Source organism: Zingiber officinale, chromosome 11A (assembly GCF_018446385.1).
Source record: "Zingiber officinale cultivar Zhangliang chromosome 11A, Zo_v1.1, whole genome shotgun sequence".
Lineage (NCBI taxonomy): Eukaryota > Viridiplantae > Streptophyta > Magnoliopsida > Zingiberales > Zingiberaceae > Zingiber > Zingiber officinale.
This window is the reverse complement of record NC_056006.1, coordinates 28257933-28280654: the sequence shown is the minus strand read 5'-3', so window position 1 is coordinate 28280654 and position 22722 is coordinate 28257933. Positions and strand designations below refer to the sequence as shown.

Here is a 22722-nt window from a genome sequence, read left to right as displayed (position 1 = left end):
TAAGGCTGGGCGAATAGCGAGCCTAAGCCCAGAGACAAGGAAGAAATAATGTTTTGGCAAAGCACCCGCTCGGACCATATGGCTATTGATGCCGATCGGGGGAACACAAGCTAACAAAACAAAAATTACATTTAAAATAAAGTTTTGCCGACCGAACGGCAGAAATACAAAGACACTTCATTTGATATGATTAAAAACATATTTGGGGATAGTGGTCAGGAGTGTGGCATGTTCCCGAACGGGGATGAGGAAGGACTCCGGAAGATGACCCTGGGCCTTCAGGTGATCCGCCGTGGCAGTGATGGCCAATTCGAAAGCATGGATGAGCTGGTCGCAGACCTTCTGGACGAACTCGTCCGAGCAGATGTACCTCTGCCTCAGTGCGACGAATCGGCCAGGCTCAGCCTCCTGGTACTCCTTGAAGGCAGCGCGGGAAGCATCAAGAGCCTATTGCAGGGCCCTCAGCTCGTCCTTGAGCTTGGCAACCTCCTCCGAGCGGCCCTTCTTCTCACCGTCCAGCAGGTCGGCTAGTTCCTTCACCCGCCGCTCTAGAGCCCGAGCTTCCACGTTCTTCGCATCTAGATCGGCGATCGCTTGATTCTTCCAGCTGGTCGCCAAGTCCATCTTTCGGTTAAAGGTTTTGACCTGTTTTTTGAACTGGCCCAGCATGTACGCCTGATCAGCCGTCTTATTGCGCTCAGCCTCCAGCAACTCCTTCGTCTTGGCCAGCTCTTTCTGCAGCTCAGCGTATGAGGGGCCCTGAGTGGAGGACGAACCGCCAGAAGTTTTGAGCTGCTTCAGCTCTTCCTCTAACAACGCCAGACAAGCGGCAACCGCTACGTCTTCCACCCAACGCTAACGAAAAAGGAGCTTTTTAGTGTCAAACGAAAAGGCGATACAAAAAAGTTTGGGTGGATGAAAGACTTACGCCGGTGGCATGCCGCATGTGACTGTTGGCCAGCAGATCAGGAGGCATTACGGCGACACAGGCTCGGGCATCCGCCCATACCTCGGCGAGCGGCCCCCGGATGGCGATCATGTGCTCAGGGGTCGTGGGTCGATCCAACTCCACGAGGTCCTGCCCTGCGTCGTGTGAGCAGATGCGGAGGGATCAGATGCTGGTGCGGACGACGTGGAGAGTATGTCCGAGCGGCGAGGTCTCCGAGACGCCGGGGGCAGGGAGCTGACCGGCTGAGCAGCGATGGGGTCTTCTGGCAGCTCCAGCTGGGAGGGGGTCCATTCAGAAGAAAGTGCCTCAACAGATTGTGCCCGGCCTCCAGGAGAAGAGCGCTCGTCCGCTCGGACGGCTGCACCGCAAAGGTGGCCGATCTTAGAGGAGTCTCCGTCCGGTGTCTCTTCCTACTGAGAGGGAGATCATCCTCTGGTTCGGGGTCCTCCTCTCGCGCGGCGGGACCCCTGCTGGTTGTTGCTTCGCCCCCCACCGCCTCCACTGGAGAGGCCTGAGCGGCGGACTCCTCAACGCCCGCCTCGCTCTCACCCTCATGAGAGCCGACCGGGACGATGTTCAAGAGCTCCATCTCTTTGGCCGCCGCTGCCTCGATCGCCTCAGCCTTCTTCCTTAAGATTCCGAACACCACGGATTCCATTATGATGTTAGCTGCAAAAGAAGAGGAAGGAAATCAGTTAGACATAAAGCGAAGGCACAAGTAAATCTCTTACCGAAGCTGCTCGGGAGCTTGGTTCGGCTCGGGCTCAGGCTGAACATATACATGACACCCTCCGGCAGCAGCTTGTTGATGTCCAGCTTCAGACCGGCCAGCATATTGGCCGCTTGGAGGTAGTCCGGACGGGTTTTGTACCTCTTCAGCTCAGGGGAAGTGGGCGGTCCGACCTGCCACCTAGTGAGGAAAGGCAACTGCTCAGGAAGACGGAGGAAAAAGAAATACTCCTTCTAGTGTTTGTTGGAGGAGGGCATTTTGTCAAAAAAGGCTAAGCCGATCCGAGACTGGAACAGATAAGTGCCCAGCTCGGATTGCTTGGGATAGCAGAAATAGTAGAAGACCTCCGGACGGAGGGGGATATTGTGGATTTTAAATAAAACCATGAATCCACACAAAAGGCGGAAGGAATTCGGTACCAGCTGTCCGAGCGAAATACCGAAGAAATTACAGACTTCAACGATGAAGGGATGAAGAGGAAACCGCAGATCGGCCACAAATTGATCGCGGAAAAAACAAACGGTGTCGTGCGGCGATTTATGCGGCCGGGCGGAAGGCGAGGGCAGGATAAGCTCGAAATTAGAGGGAAGATCAAAAGCATTGACTAGACTCTCCGCATCAGAACCGCGACTCCATGGTCGTATACCATGGGCCGGGAGTAAATTCGGGGGGTTGGGAGGTGCTGGCCATCGTCGAAGCGATAGGAAAAATGGACACAAAAGAAAAAAAGGAAAAGATGACAAAGAAGGTGATCAGAACAGTGTCAAAATATAGATGCGGAGAAAAATATGAAAGAGCAAAGAGGCAAGGAGGGGGGATTCTTACAGAGAAGAAGATGGCCTAGAAAGAAGACGAAGAGTCGCCGGAACGCCGAGGAGCAAGTTCGCCGGAGCACTGAGCGCAAGTGGAGGCTTCTGAACGCACGACTGCGAGAATGCGACGGAGGAGGGCGACGGACTTTATAAGGTTGGGCCCGATCCTTCCGAGCCGTCAGATCCAGGTCACAGGACCCGAGGCTCATATCTAACCGCCCATTTCAAACCGCCGAAGGTCCCATCGGACGCGATGCCGCCGCCGTACGATGACGACAGTGGCACCACGTGGCATCAGGTCACAGGAGCACATTTAGTGAGCCCTATTACGGGGCAGGGGCCGCGTGCTCAACCTTAATGGTAAGGATTTGCACGTATTCCAAGAGGATCCCGGGGATGTCAGCGATGACAGGCGCCAGGCCGAGGGTAATCAGTAATAGGCCGAACGACGCCACTTGACTCCATATTGGCCGAGCGGAAGGATATTTTTGAAAGTGGCGAGCGGATGCCACTGCCGGACTCACAGTCCAATCAGTCGGACTTAGCACCTCCTTCGACTAGACTTGAAGGGAAGGCACGTGATCCGGTGGTAAGGATCGGGGCCCACATATGAAGGGGTTAACGACAAGTGGAAGTCAAAGTCACGGTCAGACGAACTTCCAGTCCGATCGGTCAGTCAAGTCACCTGGTTGACTGACCAGGGTAACTCCCAGGCCGGTGCAAAGATAGCTCGACCCTAGGTCGAGCTTCCGACACTCTCGGGATTCCCCTGGGGGGAACCTTTGCGCCGAGCGGCCGGTCCGCTCGGCTGAATGGCAGATCGACCAGCATGTGCCCCGTCCGAGTAGGTGACCGAGCGACCTTCCCGCCCGGTCCAAGGCATGTACCTACCCGAACGCCCGGAAGGCCGAGTGGTCATCCCAGCCAGCCCAGCAATAGACAAAAGACTCAGAAGAAGATAAAAAGGGCAGTTAGTGATATCATTCTCGAGACAGCTACCGCCGACAAGCAACATGGTCGGCGGCCGAGCCGTACAGAGGATCGTACGGTGAAAGGTTCCACTGTCTCGTCGGAGATATGCTCGGACGGTTGCAGAATGGCGTCATACATGCTTTTCTGACATTCATGTTTGAAGTATGTTTGGAAAAACGTGCACACCTCAGGAAGCGTGGACGCACCTCCCCGGGGTCCTATATTAGGACCCCTAGACTTCGACGAAGATATGCAATTCTCATCACTGTAGCCACAATAGCGTTATTCTGCTTCTTCTTCGCTACTTGACTTGAGCGTCGGAGGGTCGTCGCCGGGAACCCCTTCCCGGCTCGGCTTTGTTGCAGGTTCGCCGGAGGTCCACGTCATCAGCCAAAGACAGCGGAGAGCGCCACATCCCCAGCGTCCATTGACTCATCGCTCGGACAGGCTCAATGGCCTATAGAAACTTTTAATAGGTATTAAATTGGTCATTCAATCATCTAGAATTAATTGGTATATATATATATATATACGATTTTGATATACTGCGCGACACGCACAGTGCACGACTGTGCGCATCGCGCAGTATACCATGATTTTTTTGTTTTTTTAATTTTGATTAATAAATAAATAAAATATATTTTTTAAGATTTTAATGGTAGGGTTCAGGCATCCTAATTGGGATATAATTTTTAGTTAAATTTTTTTTTTAAGATTTTACCTCTAGGGTTTAGATTTTCTAATTGGATTATAGTATTTAATTTAAAAAAATTAAAAATGAAATAAATTTAAGTATTTACGGAGTATTATAATATGTTAAGGGGATATCTTAAAGTATTAGCTACCTATATAAAGAAATATTATTTTTTTTAATTCAAAATGTCTATGTTTTGTTATTTTTTTTATTTTGAATTAGAAAAATAATTAATTTTTTTTAATGATTTTATTTTAGGGTTCAGATTTTCTAATAGGGTTATCATTTTTAAGCTAATTTTCTTTTTAAAAATTTTACCTCTAAGCTTCAGACTTCCCAATTGGGTTATAGTATTTAGTTAAAAGAAAAATTAAAAATGAAATAAATTTAAGTATTTACAGAGTATTGTAATGTGTTTAGGGGATATATCTGTTGGTGCAATATTCCCAAGGTCAAGGTTGACCTGGCTGACTGAGTTTGAATTGAGTCAAGCTCGAGTCTCGATGGTTGGATTTCGATGTTTGACAATACATGTAGACAACACATAGAGATTGCAGGTGCAAATGTTCATGTGGAGAGATTGTGAAGGAGAGTCAAGTAGGTCAAGTTTGACTGGATACTTGACTGGGAAATCCTGGTGATCAGTGAAGCCAGGTGAAAGACCTAGTGAGTGAAGCTAGGCAGAAGGAAAATCCTGGTGAGTGAAGCCAGGCAGATGGGAAGTCCTGGTGAGTGAAGCCAGGCAGTTGGGAAATCCTAGTGAGTGAAGCTAGGTGAAAGTCCTGGTGAGTGAAGCCAGGTAGATGGGAAGTCTTAGTGAGTGAAGCTAGGCAGAAGTGAAAGACCTGGTGAGTGAAGCCATGCATGAGGAAATCCAGATGGGTCAAGGTTGACCAGATATCTGGTGAAAGTCCAAGTGGGTCAAAGGGATTGACCGGACACTTGGTGAAGGAATCCTAGCAGGTCAAGAGTGATCGGATGCTAGGCATGATGAACCAACAGGTCATGGTTGACCGGATGTTGGCTTAGGGGGGTTTGAACTTGGTTTTGGGCAGAAACAAGGAGTTGGATCGATCAGCCAATCGATTGGCTCATGCCCAATCGATCGGTTGATCGATTGGCTTATGCCCAATCGATCGGTTGATCGATTGGGTGAACCCCCTGCTATAAACTTCTTCCCAATCGATCAGTGGATCGATTGGGAGAAGCACGCGATCGCACAGAACAGCTCTGGATCGATCGGTCGATCGATCCAGAGCCTCCAATCGATCAGGCGATCGATTGGGAGGTGTTGTTTTCGCGCGATAAGCCCTGGATCGATTGGTCGATCGATTTAGGCGATTTCCAGGAGCACAGAGGCGCTCTGGATCGATCGACTGATCGATCCAAAGCCTCCCCAATCGATTGGGAGCAATCTAATCGATTGGGATCCGACCGTTGGCGCTGGATAAAGACGTTGGCGTGTGATTTCGTCGATAGATCTCTCGGCTTTCTTCTCTAGCGAGCACAACGATTCCACAGTGACTTCTCCACAGCTCTCATGCCAGATCTTGAAGGTTCTTGTAGGCTTGTGCTGGTGCACGTCCAAGTCAAGAGATAAGGAAGAAGCTAGGGTTAGGGTTTCTTGTGCATATCTTGTAAGCTTTTGCTTGTATTGTATTTCCCTTCACTTTCTTCTTATACTGTGAGCTTGTAGGGCTTCTTCGCCTTCGGTAGTTACCGTAAAGGAGTGTTTTCATAGTGGAGGGTGTGTGAGTGTGTAGATCCTTGGACTAGTCACCTCTTCTTGAGGTGGATACCAAGTAAATCCTTAGTGTTAGTGTTGAGTGTTGTTTTCTTGTATATTTCTACTGCATATCATCGCAAGAAGCAAGCAATGCCAAGCACGAGAGCACGACGAGCTATTCACCCCCCTCTAGCTACTTTTCAGTCCCAACAAGTGGTATCAGAGCAAAGTTTCTCTTCACCGGAATCATCACCGGAAGGGGCAAAAAGCTAGAGGGTGAAGAAGTTGGAGCAATTTTACAAGTCGAAGACTTCATCAGAAGGTTCAACTTCAACATGGAATTCCAAGACAGACTTGGATTCGACACGAGGGTGCCTCCACCATTCAAAATGATGAGCTTCGATCTTTGGAGATCAAGGATCAAAAATTTCTTGATGGTGGAGATAGAGCAATGGTTTGCTCTAATGGAAGGCTTCAAAGCTCCAAAGAATTTAAAGGGCAAAATTCTCAAGAGGAGCAAGTGGAGCCAAGAACAAATTCAAAGATGTGAGGCCAATAACAAAGTGACCAAGCTTTTGGTCAATCTATTGCCGAACAACATCTTGGAGAAAATTGGAGAATTTGAAGATGCCAAAGAGCTATGGAGCAAATTGGCCAAGCTTCATTAAGAACTCCACTATACCAATTCAAGAAAAATCCAAAGAGGGCGACTCATTGGAGCAAAATCAAGAAGAGGAGGATTCCGAGGTTGAAAGGTGCTCAACATCGAAAGAAGAGGTCCTAGAAGCTTCATCTTCAAAGGAATGCAATGAAAAGAGCAAAGAGGGAGCATACTCTTTGTTTCATGTACAAGATGAAGATGATGAAGCCTCCACCTCTAGGATTGAGGGGGAGCGATTTTGTTTGACACCGGATCAAGAAGAAGGAGAAGTCTCCACATCCGGGTCAAGAGAAGAAGAGGATGAAGAAGCTTCCACCTCCACAAGTCAAGTCAAATATATTGGAGGAGTATCAATGTCGAATCAAGAGGAAGCCTCTACCTATGGATCCAAAGGAGAAGATGCCACCTCTACATGTGAAGGTATAAATATTTCAATTAAAAATAAAAATCATATCATATGTTTTGAATGTAGGAAACATGGGCACTACAAAAGTAAGTGCCCTAAATTGGCCAAGAAGAAGGGTCAAGTGGCACATAAGGGCAAGAAGAAGCCCAAGGAGACCGCCTCCACAACAAAGAAAAACAAGGAGCACATTGTGTGCTTCTTGTGTAACCAAAAGGGACATTATAGAAGTCAATGTCCTAAGGGGAAGAAGGCGGTCAAAGCTAAAGGAGGAAGCATGAGTCAAGGGGGGAGCCTCCAAGGTAAATCGAAAGGTATCATTTATTAAGTCTACCCTTTTAAATAATGGTAAAAAGCATGATAGTTCTAAGTTATATCATTTTAATGCTATTTACCATAAAAATAGGAAGCATGATAAGATTAAAGAAAAACATATGGCTCTTCATGCTAAGACTACCACACCGAAGGTTAGGAAGGTAGGTAAAGGTCTAAGCAATAACACTAGGGACCATAGTTATAAGCCTAAAAATAAAAGTGCTCAAGGATTTAATGAAAAACCAAAATCTAGGAATTTATGGGAAGAAAATCAAGTCTTGAGGTCAAGGCTTGATAAAATGGAAAAGGCCCTAAAAAGGATGGAAAATATCCTTAAAGGGCAAAATGAGCAAAACCTAGGTTTAGGAGCACAAAAGTCATCCAATGGTCATAAATGTTTGGGATACAAACCTAAAACCAAAAGGGATGTGCCTTCTTACCATAGAGTTCCATATAGCTATGGAACTAACCCTAGGTTTAGTGATCAAGTCAAAAATACTAGGGAAATTATTCCTAAGAGTATTTTTGCAACAAACGTGACTAAGACTTCTAAGAAGTCTAAGAAAGTCATAAAGAATGTCACAAGGGAGGTTATTCCTAGGGTTGACCTAGAAAGTGTGACCAAGGCTTCTAAGAAGCCTAACAAGGTCACGAGGAAGGTATCTAGGGAAGTTATCCCTAGTAAGTACCTAGAGCATCCAAGGAGTACCAATAGGTTTTGGGTTCCTAGGAGCATTTTCTCTACCCCAGATGGGTTAGAGAGTGTCAACTCCGATTAGAAGGGTAGTTAACCCAACTTTGATAAAGTTGACACTCGGAGAGCATTTTCAAGGTTATTGTTAACCTTTGAAAATGATAAGAATTAAATTTACTCTTTTGTAAGAGTAAAATGTGCCAAACATTGAGGAATTATGTTTTAAATTAAATTGGCACAATTGGGACAATAATAAGAACTACCAAGTTGATATTTTGGTATGTTCTTAAGAGATTAAAGGCAATCCGGGCCTAAATTTAAAGTGATTACTCCTTTAGAAGGATAAATATGCCAAAATTTGAGGAATGTGTTTAATTTTAATTGGCATGAATAAATCAAGAGATTAAAGACATGCCAAGTTGGGTTTTGGCATTTTCTTGATGAAATTGAGCAATCTAGGGTTTAATTTTAAGATTAGCTAAGGTTTAAGGATACTTAGATAGGTAATCTAGGTATTTTATTTATGCTAATTTGTCATGCTTTGCTTGCCCATCATATGTCATGACATCATGCTTATTTTTGCATTCATGCCTTATTATGAAAAACACAAAAATACCATGTCATGTCATACATATATGATATAGTTATAGGAAATTTTCTTTTGAAAATTATTTCTTTTTGATGTATGCCATAACATCATTATGCATTATTTTTACTTTTTTTTACAATTAAGGACCAATTACATTTATTAACAAGTACATCCTTGGTGGATATTCATAACCTCAAAATGCCTAGGTAGATATGCATGATCCCTAGATTAGGGGAAAACCAAAATTTTACATCTCACACTAACTATAAGGTGACTTGTATGTATTTTAGTACACATTAGATACAAGTGAGATGTTAGGATGATAAACAAAACTCAAGATGTTGATTTAGTGCATTTCTTTGAGTTTTAGGTTCATCAAACACATAGTTATGTGTTTTCCAATCATTGGGAAAGTTAATGTACAAGTCATGTGCATTGAGCCCAAAGAACATGGTTGGATATTGGTTTTGAAAATGATTTTAAAATGCTTTCGGAAAACTTTGATGAAGGCTATCTTTTGATAGTAATCATTATTAAATAGTTAAGCACAAACTTGGAAGAAAACACTAAAGTTTTTATAAGTTTTCAAGTTTGTGTCAATCTTTGAAAATATGAAGTATTTTCTTAGAAAACTATTTTTCCATGAAAATATATACCCTAAATAATGTCTACATGAATTTTCATGATTTTTGGAATTTTGTAGAGTTTTTGGGGAGTTTTTAAAATTCACTAAAAAATGATTTCAGAAAAATCAGGCTTCAATCGATCACCCAATCGATTGAAGTGTCTCAATCGATCGGGCGATCGATTGAAGTGTCTCAATCGATCGAGCGATCGATTGAGAAGGTTGATTTCGCAAGAAGAAGCTTGTTGGATCGATCCACCGATTGATCCACATAGTGGAATTGATCCATTGATCGATTGAATCACTGATTTCAACTAGGAAAGCTTGTTTTCAGTGATTTCAACTATTTTTAGTCTATAAAACCATTCCAAACCCCTTGGAACACATTTGTACACATTTAGGGGGAGTTTTCATGATGAAAACAAGGATGAATTGGTTAAGGAAGACTAAGTAGAGGTTTAGGTTGAGATTTGGTTTCATTATTGAATTGTTGAACCTCAAAACTTCTAAATTTGGGTTTCCTAAAGATTTAGGGATTCCAAGTCATTATTGGTACAATGGCAGAAGGTATGAGCATGTCTTTAGGGGGAGCTGCCCTTTAAGGACATGAAAATCTGTTTTTTATACACCTTGGAAGGTGGTTAACCTTCTTTAGTGAAAATGCTCAAGGTTGAGCATTTGACTACAATGGGGAGTGGATATCCTAATTGGTTGTTTGTTCATGCTCATGGGTGAGCTTTGAAGGAAGAATGAAGGGTATGAGACCTTTATTGGTTCAAGTGGTATATGCTCAAGGATGAGCATTTTATGAAAATGAAGGGTATGTGACCTTCATTTGAATCGTGTGTGAATATACCAGGTGGTATATGCTCAAGGTTGAGCGTTAAGAATAATGAAGGATATGGAACCTTCGTTATGCTGTTGTGAATAACGAGTGAGGTTGTGAACAACGTTGGGTAACTCTTCAAGGGGAGAGTTGTTGATGTATGCCAATAGGGGGAGAATGTGTGGTTAAGTTAGGCCTTCATTACCTAAAGAGGAAGTTTACTCTCTAGGAAAGGGGATGAATGAAGGAAACCATCATTCTTACATAGGCATGAAGGAGGTTTAGGCTATGGGATTAGCCTAACTTAAAGGAGATATTGTCAAACATGAAAAAGGGAGAGATTGTTGGTGCAATATTCCCAAGGTAAAGGTTGACCTGGTTGACTGAGCATGAATTGAGTCAAGCTCGAGTCTCGATGGTTGGGTTTCGATGTTTGACAATACATGTAGACAACACATGGAGATTGCAGGTGCAATTGTTTGTGTGGGGAGATTGTGAAGGAGAGTCAAGTAGGTCAACTTTGACTGGATACTTGACTGGGAAATCCTGGTGAGTGAAGCCAGGTGAAAGACCTAGTGATTGAGCTAGGAAGAAGGAAAATCCTGGTGAAAGACCTAGTGAGTGAAGCTAGGCAGAAGGAAAATCCTGGTGAGTGAAGCTAGGTGAAAGTCTTGGTGAGTGAAGCCAGACAGTTGGGAAATCCTAGTAAGTGAAGCTAGGTGAAAGTCCTGGTGAGTGAAGCCAGGCAGATGGGAAGTCCTGGTGAGTGAAGCCAGGCAGTTGGGAAATCCTAGTGAGTGAAGTTAGGTGAAAGTTCTGGTGAGTGAAGCCAGGCAGATGGGAAGTCCTAGTGAGTGAAGCCAGGCAGTTGGGAAATCCTAGTGAGTGAAGCTAGGTGAAAGTCTTGATGAGTGAAGTCAGGCAGATGGGAAGTCTTAGTGAGTGAAGCTAGGCAGAAGTGAAAGACCTGGTGAGTGAAGCCAGGCATGAGGAAATCCAGATGGATCAAGGTTGACCGGATATCTGGTGAAAGTCTAAGTGGGTCAAAGGGATTAACCGGACACTTGGTGAAGGAGTCCTAGCAGGTAAAGGGTGATCGGATGCTAGGCATGATGAACCAACAGGTCATGGTTGACCGGATGTTGGTTTAAGGGGGTTTGAACTTGGTTTTAGGCAGAAACAAGGAGCTGGATCGATTGGCTCATGCCCAATCGATCGGTTGATCGATTAGGTGAACCCCCGCGATAAACTTCTTCCCAATCGATCAGTGGATCGATTGGGAGAAGCGCGCGATCGCACAGAACAGCTCTGGATTGATCGGCCGATCGATCCAGAGCCTCCAATCGATCAGGCGATCGATTGGGAGGTGTTGTTTTCACGTGATAAGCCCTGGATCAATTGGTCAATCGATCCAGGCGATTTCCAGGAGCACAGAGGCGCTCTGGATCGATCGACCGATCGATCCAAAGCCTCCCCAATCGATTGGGAGCAATCCAATCGATTGGGATCCGACCGTTGGCGCTGGATAAAGACGTTGGCGTGTGATTTCGTCGACAGATCTCTCGGCTTTCTTCTCCAGCGAGCACAGCGATTCCACAGCGACTTCTCCACAGCTCTCACGCCAGATCTTGAAGGTTCTTGGAGGCTTGTGCTGGTGCACGTCCAAGTCAAGAGGCAAGGAAGAAGCTAGGGTTAGGGTTTCTTGTGCATATATTGTAAGTTTTTGCTTGTATTGGATTTCCCTTCCCTTTCTTCTTGTACTGTGAGCTTGTAGGGCTTCTTCGCCTTCGGTAGTTACCGTAAAGGAGTGTTTTCATAGTGGAGGGTGTGTGAGTGTGTGGATCCTTGGACTAGTCACCTCTTCTTGAGGTTGATACCAAGTAAATTTTTAGTGTTAGCGTTGAGTGCTGTTTTCTTGTATATTTCCGCTGCCCATCATCGCAAGAAGCAAGCAACGCCAAGCACGAGAGCGCGACAAGCTATTCACCCCCCTCTAGCTACTTTCCGGTCCCAACAATATCTATATACTAAGATTTTATATAAGGAAATGTTGAATTTTTTTAATTCAAAATATTAAAAAAATAATAATTAAAAAAAAAAGAAAATTGATATGGTGCGCGATGCGCACAGTCGCGTACTGTGCGCGTCACGTACAATATCAAAAGTATATATATATATATATATATATATATATATATATATATATATTTGCACCTCCTATATGGACTCTATGAGCATCTAACTTTTTTTTTTAATTTTTAATATATCATAACTATTACAATATAAAAAATTATCAAATTAAAATTATTTGAAACCTCTAGAATGATTTTAAATAATATTTTTTAATCTAAAATTTAGGTCATTATGGGTTCTACACTATAACCAATTATAAATTTCTTAGCGATTTAATATATTATATATTCTTATGATAGTAAAAAATTATAATCTCTCAATAACTAATAGTTATAAAATCTTCGTAAATGTTTAAGGTTTAGTTCATTTACCGTCGCCTAAAAGCCGATGTACACCTGGGGATTATCATTAATGCTCGTGTATCCAACTCGTTAAAGAATTACAAAACAAAATTATCTTTTAGAGAAACTATAATTTTTTCAAATTTAAACACCTGTGTATCTATACTTATGAGTTTTTATCGAGTTTAAATGAGCTTAATAAATATAAATTTAAATATTTATTAAAAATTAAATTATATATTTAAAAAATATATAATATTCTTATTAAAATTTATAATTTTATTATAATAAATAAATTTAATATATTTATTTATATTTTTCACAAGTAAAGTGTAAAATCTATAAATTTAATATCAAAACTATTATTTTTTTCATTTAAAAGTTGATTCATGAGTTTACTAACGAACATGTTCACGAGCTAACGAGTCGAGTATTGTATAACTTGAGCTTGTTTTATTTAGCTTAACGAGCCTCATTAAACGAGCTTAAATAAACTTTTATTGAATTTAATTTTGAATAGTTCACAAACGACTTGATTCATTTACACCCCTAGATTCGTGATTGAGTAGGCAAAGTTGAGCCTAGCCCACTAAGTCACGCACTTCAAGCGCGCAGGCCTGAGTCAGCGTAAATAAAATGTTTATAAACTCCACACAAACATCCCTATAATAAGAATTATTTCAATCTTCTACATATACTCATTTAAAATACCAGAAACCCTAGTCTCAAAGCTTCATTTCGTCGGCCGATCTCTGTCTCCTCCTCGACGACGACGGTGGAAAATGGATTTAAAGGTGCAATAATAACGCTAGTTGCCCTTGTTTTCTTCGTTTCTTTCTGATTTTGAGGTTTTGGTATATGTTATCCTTCGAAATCCATGTGGTTCTTTCCGGTTAGCGGCTAGTCCCTGGCGATGTAACCGAAGTTGAGCGTTAGCAACCTTCGGCTACAAATCATGGCCGCCGTTCGATTCGTTGAATCCGAAAACGAGGTTGAGCAACCCCTTGTAGTTGGCCTTGTCAAGGTTGTCCCTAGACTCCATCATAGCTTCTCCCCTTGTGTTTTTTTTTTGCTAGAGAAGGGGAGGTATCTATTTCGAGCCGTAGGTAGTCTGGTTAATGGTGTTGTCTTCGACTTTGAATCAAATCTGGAAGAAGGTTCACCCTTTTTTTGCAAGAAAAGGAAGACAAAGATAATTTTTTATATATATATAGAAATTCAAGTTGAAGTACTAGTGGAGCTGCGGACGTTACACAAGTTTGAGGAACGGAGATCCCACATCAAGACTTGATATGGTAGACGCGATAGTAGTGGCTATTGTTGTTGGGGCTCTTGCAACTCTGAAAGGAAGCCAGAACCAAGGAGACTTGCTCGATTTCACACTTCTCCTATGCTAGCTCCTCTGCTAATGCCTCTCTGAGGTCTATCTATTTGCCTGTTTTTGTATGGAAAAAAAATGAACCGAAAGAAATGTCATTTCTTCATAATGAAGCAAAGATTTTGTGGTACCAGGGAGGGGAATGAGAAAATCAAACTCAAAAGAATTTAATGGATTTAAGTGTGGTAAATCAGAATTTTCATTACTACCTATGATTTTGTATGCCTCAATATTCCTCAGCCATATTCATTCTTGGTCAGTGATCAGATCACTTTGTAGCACTACAAATGTGAAAGATCAAGGAGACAAACCAAATACCAACTGATGCTGATACTTAACAAGATAACAAGCACTGAAGTACAAAATGATAAAAAAAAAAATAGGAAGAAACCATGGGTGACTGACCATATAAACCAAGGTTTGAAAAAGTATAGCAAGTGGTACGTGTCAACCCATTGCAAAACACATTGGGTATGTGAATATTTAGTCAGTATTAAAATGGTACGTGCTACAAGCTAATAAATATAGTAGCTTAGGGTTTAAGTCAGTTTGGTTAGGTTCATATTAATGCAAATGAACCAAATAAGTTTTTTCAACTACGTATGTAGACTACATATGTCATATGCGGTCGCTATGCTATCCCTTCAAAAATCAGCTAGGTGGCTTATTATGCGGCTCAACTAAGGGCTTTTTAAAACTATGGTATAAACCTGCTATTCTAAAAGAATATATAAATACTTACAGCATATGCCTCTCTTCTTCATCATGTCCTCCAATGTGCTTATATCCATTTTATCCTACAAACAAGCTACTTTAGTGCACACCATCTTTATGCCCACTACTTCTTAGGATTAAACCTTAGCACACATGCACATGTAACAATATAAGCATCATGAGGCAAAGTCATGGAGCTAGCAGTTGTAGGCGTCTTAATTTCCAGAAGTAGGATTGTAAACAAGTCGAGCCGAGCTTTAGGGTATTCAAGCTTATTTGATAAGGTAACTGAATCAAGGTGAGCCAAACTTAAAATGAATCAAACCTTTGAAATGATTGTTCAAACTTGGCTTGGTTTATTTTTTATGAGCTTGAGCTTGTTTTAAGCTTGGCTTGAGCTTGGTTCGTTTAGATGTTATCGAGCTCTCAATTCAAGCCTGACTTGAGTTTGGTTCGAGCTTAGTTCATTTAGATGTTATCGATCTCTCAATTCAGGCTCGTTGATTGTTTGATTGATTATTGAGTTTGATAATTCAAATTTATTTATTTATTTTATTTTATTTTATTTATTTAACATATTGATAAAAGTTTTATTAATAAATATGGTTCGTGAACATTGTTTACGAACATTGTTCATGAACATTATTCACGAACATTGTTTACAAACATTAACGAGTTGAACACATGTGTTCAAGCTTGCTTGTTTAGTTTAACGAGTTGTTTAAGCTTGTTTATTTAATTGATCTTACGTATATTGAACGAACATAAACAAAGTCTTACCAAGCCGAACACCAAGGTTGTTCACGAACGTTTGGTTCATTTACAACCCTATCCAAAAGAACCCTCAGTCATATACCTAGGACTATGTTAAATGCATTGTGGGCCTGATTGTGACCTTAACCTGAACTTTAGTTCCGTCTATTTCACATTTTATTTTATTGACACTACCTTATATGGCTTGTGGCTTTGCTGATCAGACAACATCACTTGTCTCTATGCTAATGCTAAGCTTATCCAAACATCAACACTCAAATAGTAGGTCTTTTTTTGTCACAATTATTCTTAACCTTCAATTCAGTCACCTGTCAAATAGTTCAGACTATTTATCACAGTAGCATTGTCCTTCAGTTAGCAATATTTGATGATTTTCATTCATCCATTCGTCTCTGTTCCTCCTCTACGTAGGAGGAATGTCCAACAACAATCCATTAATGTATCTGAGATGTTTATTTTAGGATAACCTTAATGGTACATTTTCAATTTTTCTAAATTTTTGTTCAATTGAGTAGATGTAATAGTAATCCAGTGAAGCTATCATTATTTTTTTCTATTAGTAAAGATCTCATAGAACTTTGTCCACACAGGCAAGCAACAGATTCAACATCAATTGTCAGCTAGAGCATCTTCAAGCTAAATATGTTGGAACAGGGCATGCAGACTTAAATAGATTGTCCCAAATCTTACTTGCAAAGTTGCTATCTATTTGTCATAAATAAATTGAATACATAAAAATAATTCAAATATATCTTTCTTATGTCCTTCAGTGAATGGGGTGTGAATATCCAACGCGACAGTTATGCATCATACATTGGCCACTACCCTATCTTGGCCTATTTTTCTGTTGCTGAAAATGAATCCATTGGAAGACAACGCTACAATTTTATGCAAGTGAGGCTAGATCCTGCTTCTTCATCTATTATTTATATTAATAGTCAGCTACCCATTTAAGTTTAATAGAAGTTAGTTATGCATCATAAATGCATGATATCATTTACTTTTGCCTTTTGTTGATGAATAAATGAAACGAATGAATTTTTTTTTTATCATAGATTTTGGTTTTGTTTTCTTTCTTTATATTAATTATGTATGCGTCCATCACAGATGTGCATCGTAGAGGAAAAATTATGGTATCCTTTTATCTGTAATATATGAAATTGATGTTATGTGACAGATAGCTAAGTGATTCACCATCCACATATGTTCTTGTGATGCTAACTCGTAAGTTGATAAAATTCCTGCTTTTTGTACCTACAAATGAGTCGAACTTCTCTCAAAAGTTGTAGACTTTATTTGTCATTTGTTGAGATCATATGGAGGTTCTTGATTGGTTAGGTTGGCGGCTGTAGTTCGAAAACATTACCCTGCATATGTGCAGCTGATTGGCATGAGAGAACAACAAAGTTCTAATTTTAATTATCTGATTTGTGGACTGGTTTATTTTAATAAGATTGAGTAGTTTTCTTCTGTCTTAGCTTATATCAGTAGTCTTGGGTGATTACACATGTCAAGCTAGATCCACTAGTTCTTTGTGTTTTTAGAACAGTGCATTAAGTGCTGTAATTTGGGCCTCTTTGCCATTTATATTCCTTTGCCACAAGATGAGTACAGCAAGATAACGTGTCTCTTGTTGCAGAAAATGCTGTTGCCTTGTGGTCTTTCTCTAGAGAGAGAAGAAGATTGAAGTCCTGTGTTATTTGTGGCTGCTTCCTTGTATTTTTATTTATACTGCTGTGTAGAACTCTGTATGCGTGTTGAACTGAGATCATCTGTAATGGATTTGAAGTTTGCTGGCTACAGATGGTAAACACTTGTTTAACTATTTTTCGGTTTCTTTGTTTTTCCATGGGTTATTTAGTAGAGGTTCAAAGTTGTTGGTTTCTTGCTTTCCGAAATGATCTGTTTATCGATTGAATGTCTGAAACTCGTGTTGCTTTAAGTTCACTCTTGAATATAGAACAAATAGTGGGTTTTCTTTGTTTTGTTATAAGAAACCTGGTGAGAAATAGCAAAGTTAAAAAGGAGAAAAATAGAAAGAAGAAAGGGCCATGATTCACAACCAAACCGCAAGTAGCTGTGAACTCGTGGCTGTTAGAGTTGTCAGATAGATTAATCCGTGGTGGGGCGGGTTGATCGATGACTGACCAATCATTTGGTGGGACGAATCGATCCGTCAACTTCACGGGTTGAAAAATTTTCAACCCAATCTAAAGCGGGTTGTGGATTTGGTGGATCAATCTGTGGGTCTATTATTTTTTTAAAAAATATTTTTATCTTTAATGTTTTATATATATATATATATATATATATAATATAATATAATTGAACACAAACGAATATTTATGTGGGATGAAAAATAATAAATTGATATAAAATTTAGCTTATATATATTTCTCAATCGTGGGCTAATCTAAGCTGGTGTATATGGGTCGGTTCACAGTGGACTTGAGTTAGTAAAATTTTAATTCAATTCATTTAAATGGTTTAGTCATGGCTTTGCTGTGAGCTCTAGCCTGGTTGCAAATTGTAGCGGTGATCAAACTATGGGAGCGACTTGTAATGAATGAAAAAAATATTTGAACATAATTAAATTTATTCATGAATTATTTTTTATTAAATAAATAAAAATATTATTTCAAATATTGAATCAATCAGTCGGTTCGATTTTGAAAATCAGTGTGTCCTTTGGAACGAAGGAGGTTATAAAAGGATATATAATGAAAAAGGAATATATAATATAAAAGATATCGGATATTTTAGGAAGTATGGATATATATCTTTAAATTCGAGATATGAAAGGAAGGATATAGAATCTGATACGCATCCCGTCCTAGTCGGCGGTCTGCCGAATCAGGCAGGCTGGAATTGCACGGCCGAGATATATCATCGCACGGCCCGAAGCCAACGTTGCGCCCCGTAGCTCGTGCCGTTTTACCTATAAATACCGAGCGCCGCCTCGCTCCCTCTTCCTCCAAGAAGAGGTACGCTCGCGATTCGAGAGGCGAAGGAAACCTAGCGAGGTAATAATTTCTCATTCTCCCATTCTGTTGTCGATCGGTTTCCGCGGCGTCTTCGATTATGAAGTTTCGGATTGCGATTATCCGATTTGTTTTCGACCACTGATTTTCCTTTCGCTGCGTGAAATTTTTTATTTGTTTGTTCAGGAATCGCTTTCTCCTTGCTTTAAATGCCTTGATTACTTGTTCGTTTGTTTATGATTAGAGTTCTGGTTCGCTGCTCATGGCTTCCAAGAGGCTACAGAAGGAGTTGAAGGATTTGGAGAAGGACCCGCCCCTGTCATGCAGTGCAGGTAGACTCTGTTTCTGGTTGCTCGGATGATCTTTCATGTATGTAATCAAGTAATGTATTTGAACATGTCATTCTGGGTATCTTAGCAAAATACGGCGCGAACTCTGTCGTCCACCATGTTATGCTAACAAATGTGAAATCAAACTAATGAAACTTCCACCCTTTCCGATTCACTTTTGTATGTTGTTGGTCTCAATTAATGAGATTGGTCCATGTTGGGCCCGCTAAGTCAGGTCGTTGACAAGTCAACAACAACTCGAATGGGTGAGGTGTTGGTATGGCGACATAGATTATCTCTTTCAGATTCTCGACACATCCTTTTGGCTATTGAGGCACCCTTTCGGGTAGTAGCATCATCACTGATTTACTAATGCTGGTCAGCCAACTCATCTCTATATATGTTGACACGCCCCTGTGTGTTGTTTTATCCCTTTGGATAAGAGAATTAATGTTAAGTTAAAGGCAAGTTTTCTCTCATTAAGATGAGTGCTTGCAGGTTAATTGATAATTTTCTTTCAAGATACCATGACTTTTGATTTGAAATAGGTGTAATCTAAATTTTGAGTCCAAATGAATTTTCGAAACTCTGGAATTCATTAAAGAGGAGAGGGAGAATTCAATAGGAGAACTCAAACTTGAGTATTGAGTAAATTGAACAAGAGTAAGGGATATTAACTAATAAGGGTGGCAAATTTCTTCCAAGAGGTGTCAAGACACCCTCAAAGGGTGAAAGACATCTTTACAAAAGGTGCCTTCTTTTTTTTTTTTTTTTTTTTTTGCAAAACTACCTTAATTAACTAGATTATTCTTGCTGGTCTGTGATTGATTGTTCATGCAATTGCTGGTCTGTGATTGATTGTTCGCTGCCAGATTGCTTCTCCATTGGCTGCATTTATTATTTCCTATTCGAGCTGTTGCATGCAGTCAATGGGAATCAAAGAATGCTTCATGAAATCATGGAAGGACTGATGTTTAAACTGAAGCTTGACGTGTGTTCTCCATAGATTTCATGCACGCTAAATTGCTGATAAATTGCATATATGGTACACTTTGATGAAGACGAAGCATAATTAATTATTAATTAATTAATATTATCCTTTTCACAGTTCTATCTTGGGTTTTGATCCCTGATATATTTCTTAACCTTTAATGGCCGTATGAGAATTGACACTCATGCATTCTTGGGTTAGTGTTCATATATTTTATGTCCATGACCCTCGCTCATATTCAAGGCACTATCTTTGTTTGATTTCATTGGACCAATCTTTCCTAAGTCATTTTAGATATTAATTTCTTATTCACTCGAGAAATTAGTTTATGATATTCTATTCCTAAAATAGTTTACGGACTATTCAATTTTAATTATACTTGATATAGATCTATCAATTGATTTATTAATACATCCGCTTCATTTTTTCTTGTCCATTAACTTTGCTAGGTCCTGTTGGTGAGGACATGTTCCACTGGGGCCTACTGATAGCCCATTTGCAGGCGGTGTATTTTTAGTGAATATTCACTTTCCACTAGATTATCCCTTCTGGCCACCAAGGGTAAGCTTTTTAATATTGTTAAATGAAACAGGTTTCTTTTGAGGAATGCTATACGTTGCAGATATGCAAAGTCTCTTTTGAGGAGCTTGTGCATATGACTTGCATATTCTTCTAGATGTGCTAACCTGAATCCTGCTTGAGCTTACTTTTCACGCAATTAGATATTCATTCTACTTTATTTGATGGAGTTTACTGACATATCCATTTTGCCCACAAAAAATCTGTTAAGATGAGTATTTTGATGGTTGATTTGATATTATGACTGATAGAATAAATTAGGTTGAGAAATATCAACACAAAACTTATGCATTCTATTCAAATTCTTAAGAAATTATAAACTGGATAGACAAAAAATTACGGAAGCGTACCAGAATCCATGATATGCAGTCGATTTGGGCAAGATCTTCAATTTGCAGATCTTCCTTAGTATCCAGAGAGTTTTGTCGATGAGGAAACAAAACAAAAGCATCATCTGCAAACTGGGACCATAACCCTTATTTATAGAAGCCTAAATGCTTATTTCTAATTTGGCCCCTCAACAAATTAGAAATTGCACATGGTATCCACATTAATTTATTCATAACAATTAAACCCTTAAGTCATATTACTTAATCATAATTTGATCACATTAAATTATGACTTATTTAATTTGATGATATTAAACATTTATAATTACAAATTATGATCTCAAAATTCTAACAATGACTCTTCATGAATGTCTGTAGCATATGCTTCTTTCATCTTGAACACTTTAATAAGGTGTAATCGATCATTTTGTTTGTTTTTCCCCATTTTCAACTTAGTCCAGTCTTATAATACAGCTTGTAGTAGGGCTGACATCATATTTCTTAAACTTTGTGCTTACATTGAAATTATTTCATTTAAATGTATATATCATACCAAGGACATAGGTGTATATATTTTTTCATGAAGACGATTGGGTGTGTTTTTTTGAACAAAAGCAAAAGGAACAAATAAAGGAAAAGAAATAATTTTACCAATTTTTTCAAGCAAAGAAAACGAGACTAGGAAGGAATTTAATTTCATCCAAGGAAAATGTTTCTAATTTCTAATCAGTACACAACATAAGCATGGGACATTTTCTTTTATTTCAGTTTCATTCAAATGAATAAGATGGGCTGAAGTTAGTTAGTGAGGAAGACTTTATCAATTTAATTACTTTTCTTTTCTCCTATATCCTTCCTTTCAAGTCAACATAGTATTAAGGAATTTCATCTCAGCTGGATTCATGGTTCCTTTTCATGATATCTAAATAATACATTGATCTTGCAGATGTCTTTTCTAACAAAAGTCTATCACCCAAATATTAACAGCAACGGTAACATCTACCTTGACATTCTGAAGGAGCAATGGAGTCCTATTTTGACAATATCTAAGGTAGTATCTCTCTCTCTCTTTTTTTTTTTGTCTATTTATCTTTAGATAGTTTAAATTAGTCATTTGCTTGGCCATTATTACTACTAAATATGCGTATTGATATGTCGAACCAAATGTTATTTATGCATGTCAAATAATACCTATATGTATAACATTCAAGTACTCAGATTTGTAGGCTGGGGATCCATGATTTTAGCCCCTTTTTTTTTCAAATTTAAACACTAGGTACCAGAAAGAGGTCACCATAGAATTATTCTAAAGCTGTAGAAGCATTAGGGAAATGACCTCCTCTTATGACTATAGGCTTTCATTTGAGTTTCACTTTAGTTCTATTGGGAGTTCAGTTGTGTAAACTTATTGGTAATCAAGAGACACGCAACTTATTGGTAAAATACCTTCAATTTTTAATAGTGTCTTCAGAAATTCATAGAAGATGATTGAACTATATTTCCTTGATGCTACCAAAGAGAACCTAACTAGCAATCTGAATTCAAATTTTAGGTGTTGTTATTGATGTGCTCACTCCTCACTGATCCCAACCTTGATGATCCTTTGGTTCCTGAGATCGCTCAAATTTACAAGAATGATCGAGTCAAGTACGAGACCACTGCCAGGTCATGGACTCAGAAATATGCCATGAGCTAAATATTCGTATGAAGTAAACCAATCACTTAAGTTTTTATTTCATGAAGTAGGGTTGGCTATATAGAATCGCTTATGTCATTGAACTTTTCTGATTATATTATCTATATTTAAATAAATTTTATCATATTTTATCATGGTTAATTAAGTTTTCTTTGATATTTTTCTTTTTTGATGAATGTATATATTTATCATAATTTCATATAATTTAAGTAGTGCATTATCCTATCATTTTATTATCTTGTTCTTGTGTTCATGTGCTCATCACAATTCACAAATAACACTTGACCGTTTTTCTATTTCAATTATTTTTATTTATTTATTTTTGTTAAAAACAATCTGAGAGGTTGCTCGACCAAAAATCAATAGTACATTGGATGATGGATAACCATCACTAATGATAATTCTGGTTGTTATCCACGAAATCAAAAAGTTTTGTTGACCAAACATTGGATGCTAGTTAATTAACAATAAATGATGCCCT

At 39.6% G+C, this 22722-nt stretch overlaps 1 protein-coding gene and 1 pseudogene across 1 annotated transcript; both read left to right on the top strand.

Annotated features, from left to right (window-relative positions):
• Nucleotides 1-2744: 2744 nt before the first annotated feature.
• LOC122031319 (uncharacterized protein At4g14342-like) lies at nucleotides 2745-17161 on the top strand. The gene is made up of 4 exons (XM_042590445.1): nucleotides 2745-2789; nucleotides 15927-16012; nucleotides 16107-16230; nucleotides 16976-17161. Exons 1-4 carry the CDS (start codon nucleotides 2745-2747, stop codon nucleotides 17021-17023), a joined length of 303 nt encoding a protein of 100 aa, XP_042446379.1. The 3' UTR covers nucleotides 17024-17161.
• A 1008-nt stretch (nucleotides 17162-18169) lies between these two features.
• Nucleotides 18170-22287, top strand: LOC122032575 (annotated as a pseudogene).
• Nucleotides 22288-22722: the final 435 nt, after the last annotated feature.

What these genes read in the sequence shown, in the direction of transcription:
- LOC122031319 (XM_042590445.1), top strand. Translation starts at nt 2,745, where the DNA reads ATGCCGCCGCCGTACGATGACGACAGTGGCACCACGTGGCATCAG. An exon ending in GTGGCACCACGTGGCATCAG is followed by an intron (nt 2,790 to 15,926) that starts GTCACAGGAGCA and finishes TTGTCCACACAG; the next exon opens with GCAAGCAACAGATTCAACAT. An exon ending in AACGCTACAATTTTATGCAA is followed by an intron (nt 16,231 to 16,975) that starts GTGAGGCTAGAT and finishes CTCTTGTTGCAG; the next exon opens with AAAATGCTGTTGCCTTGTGG.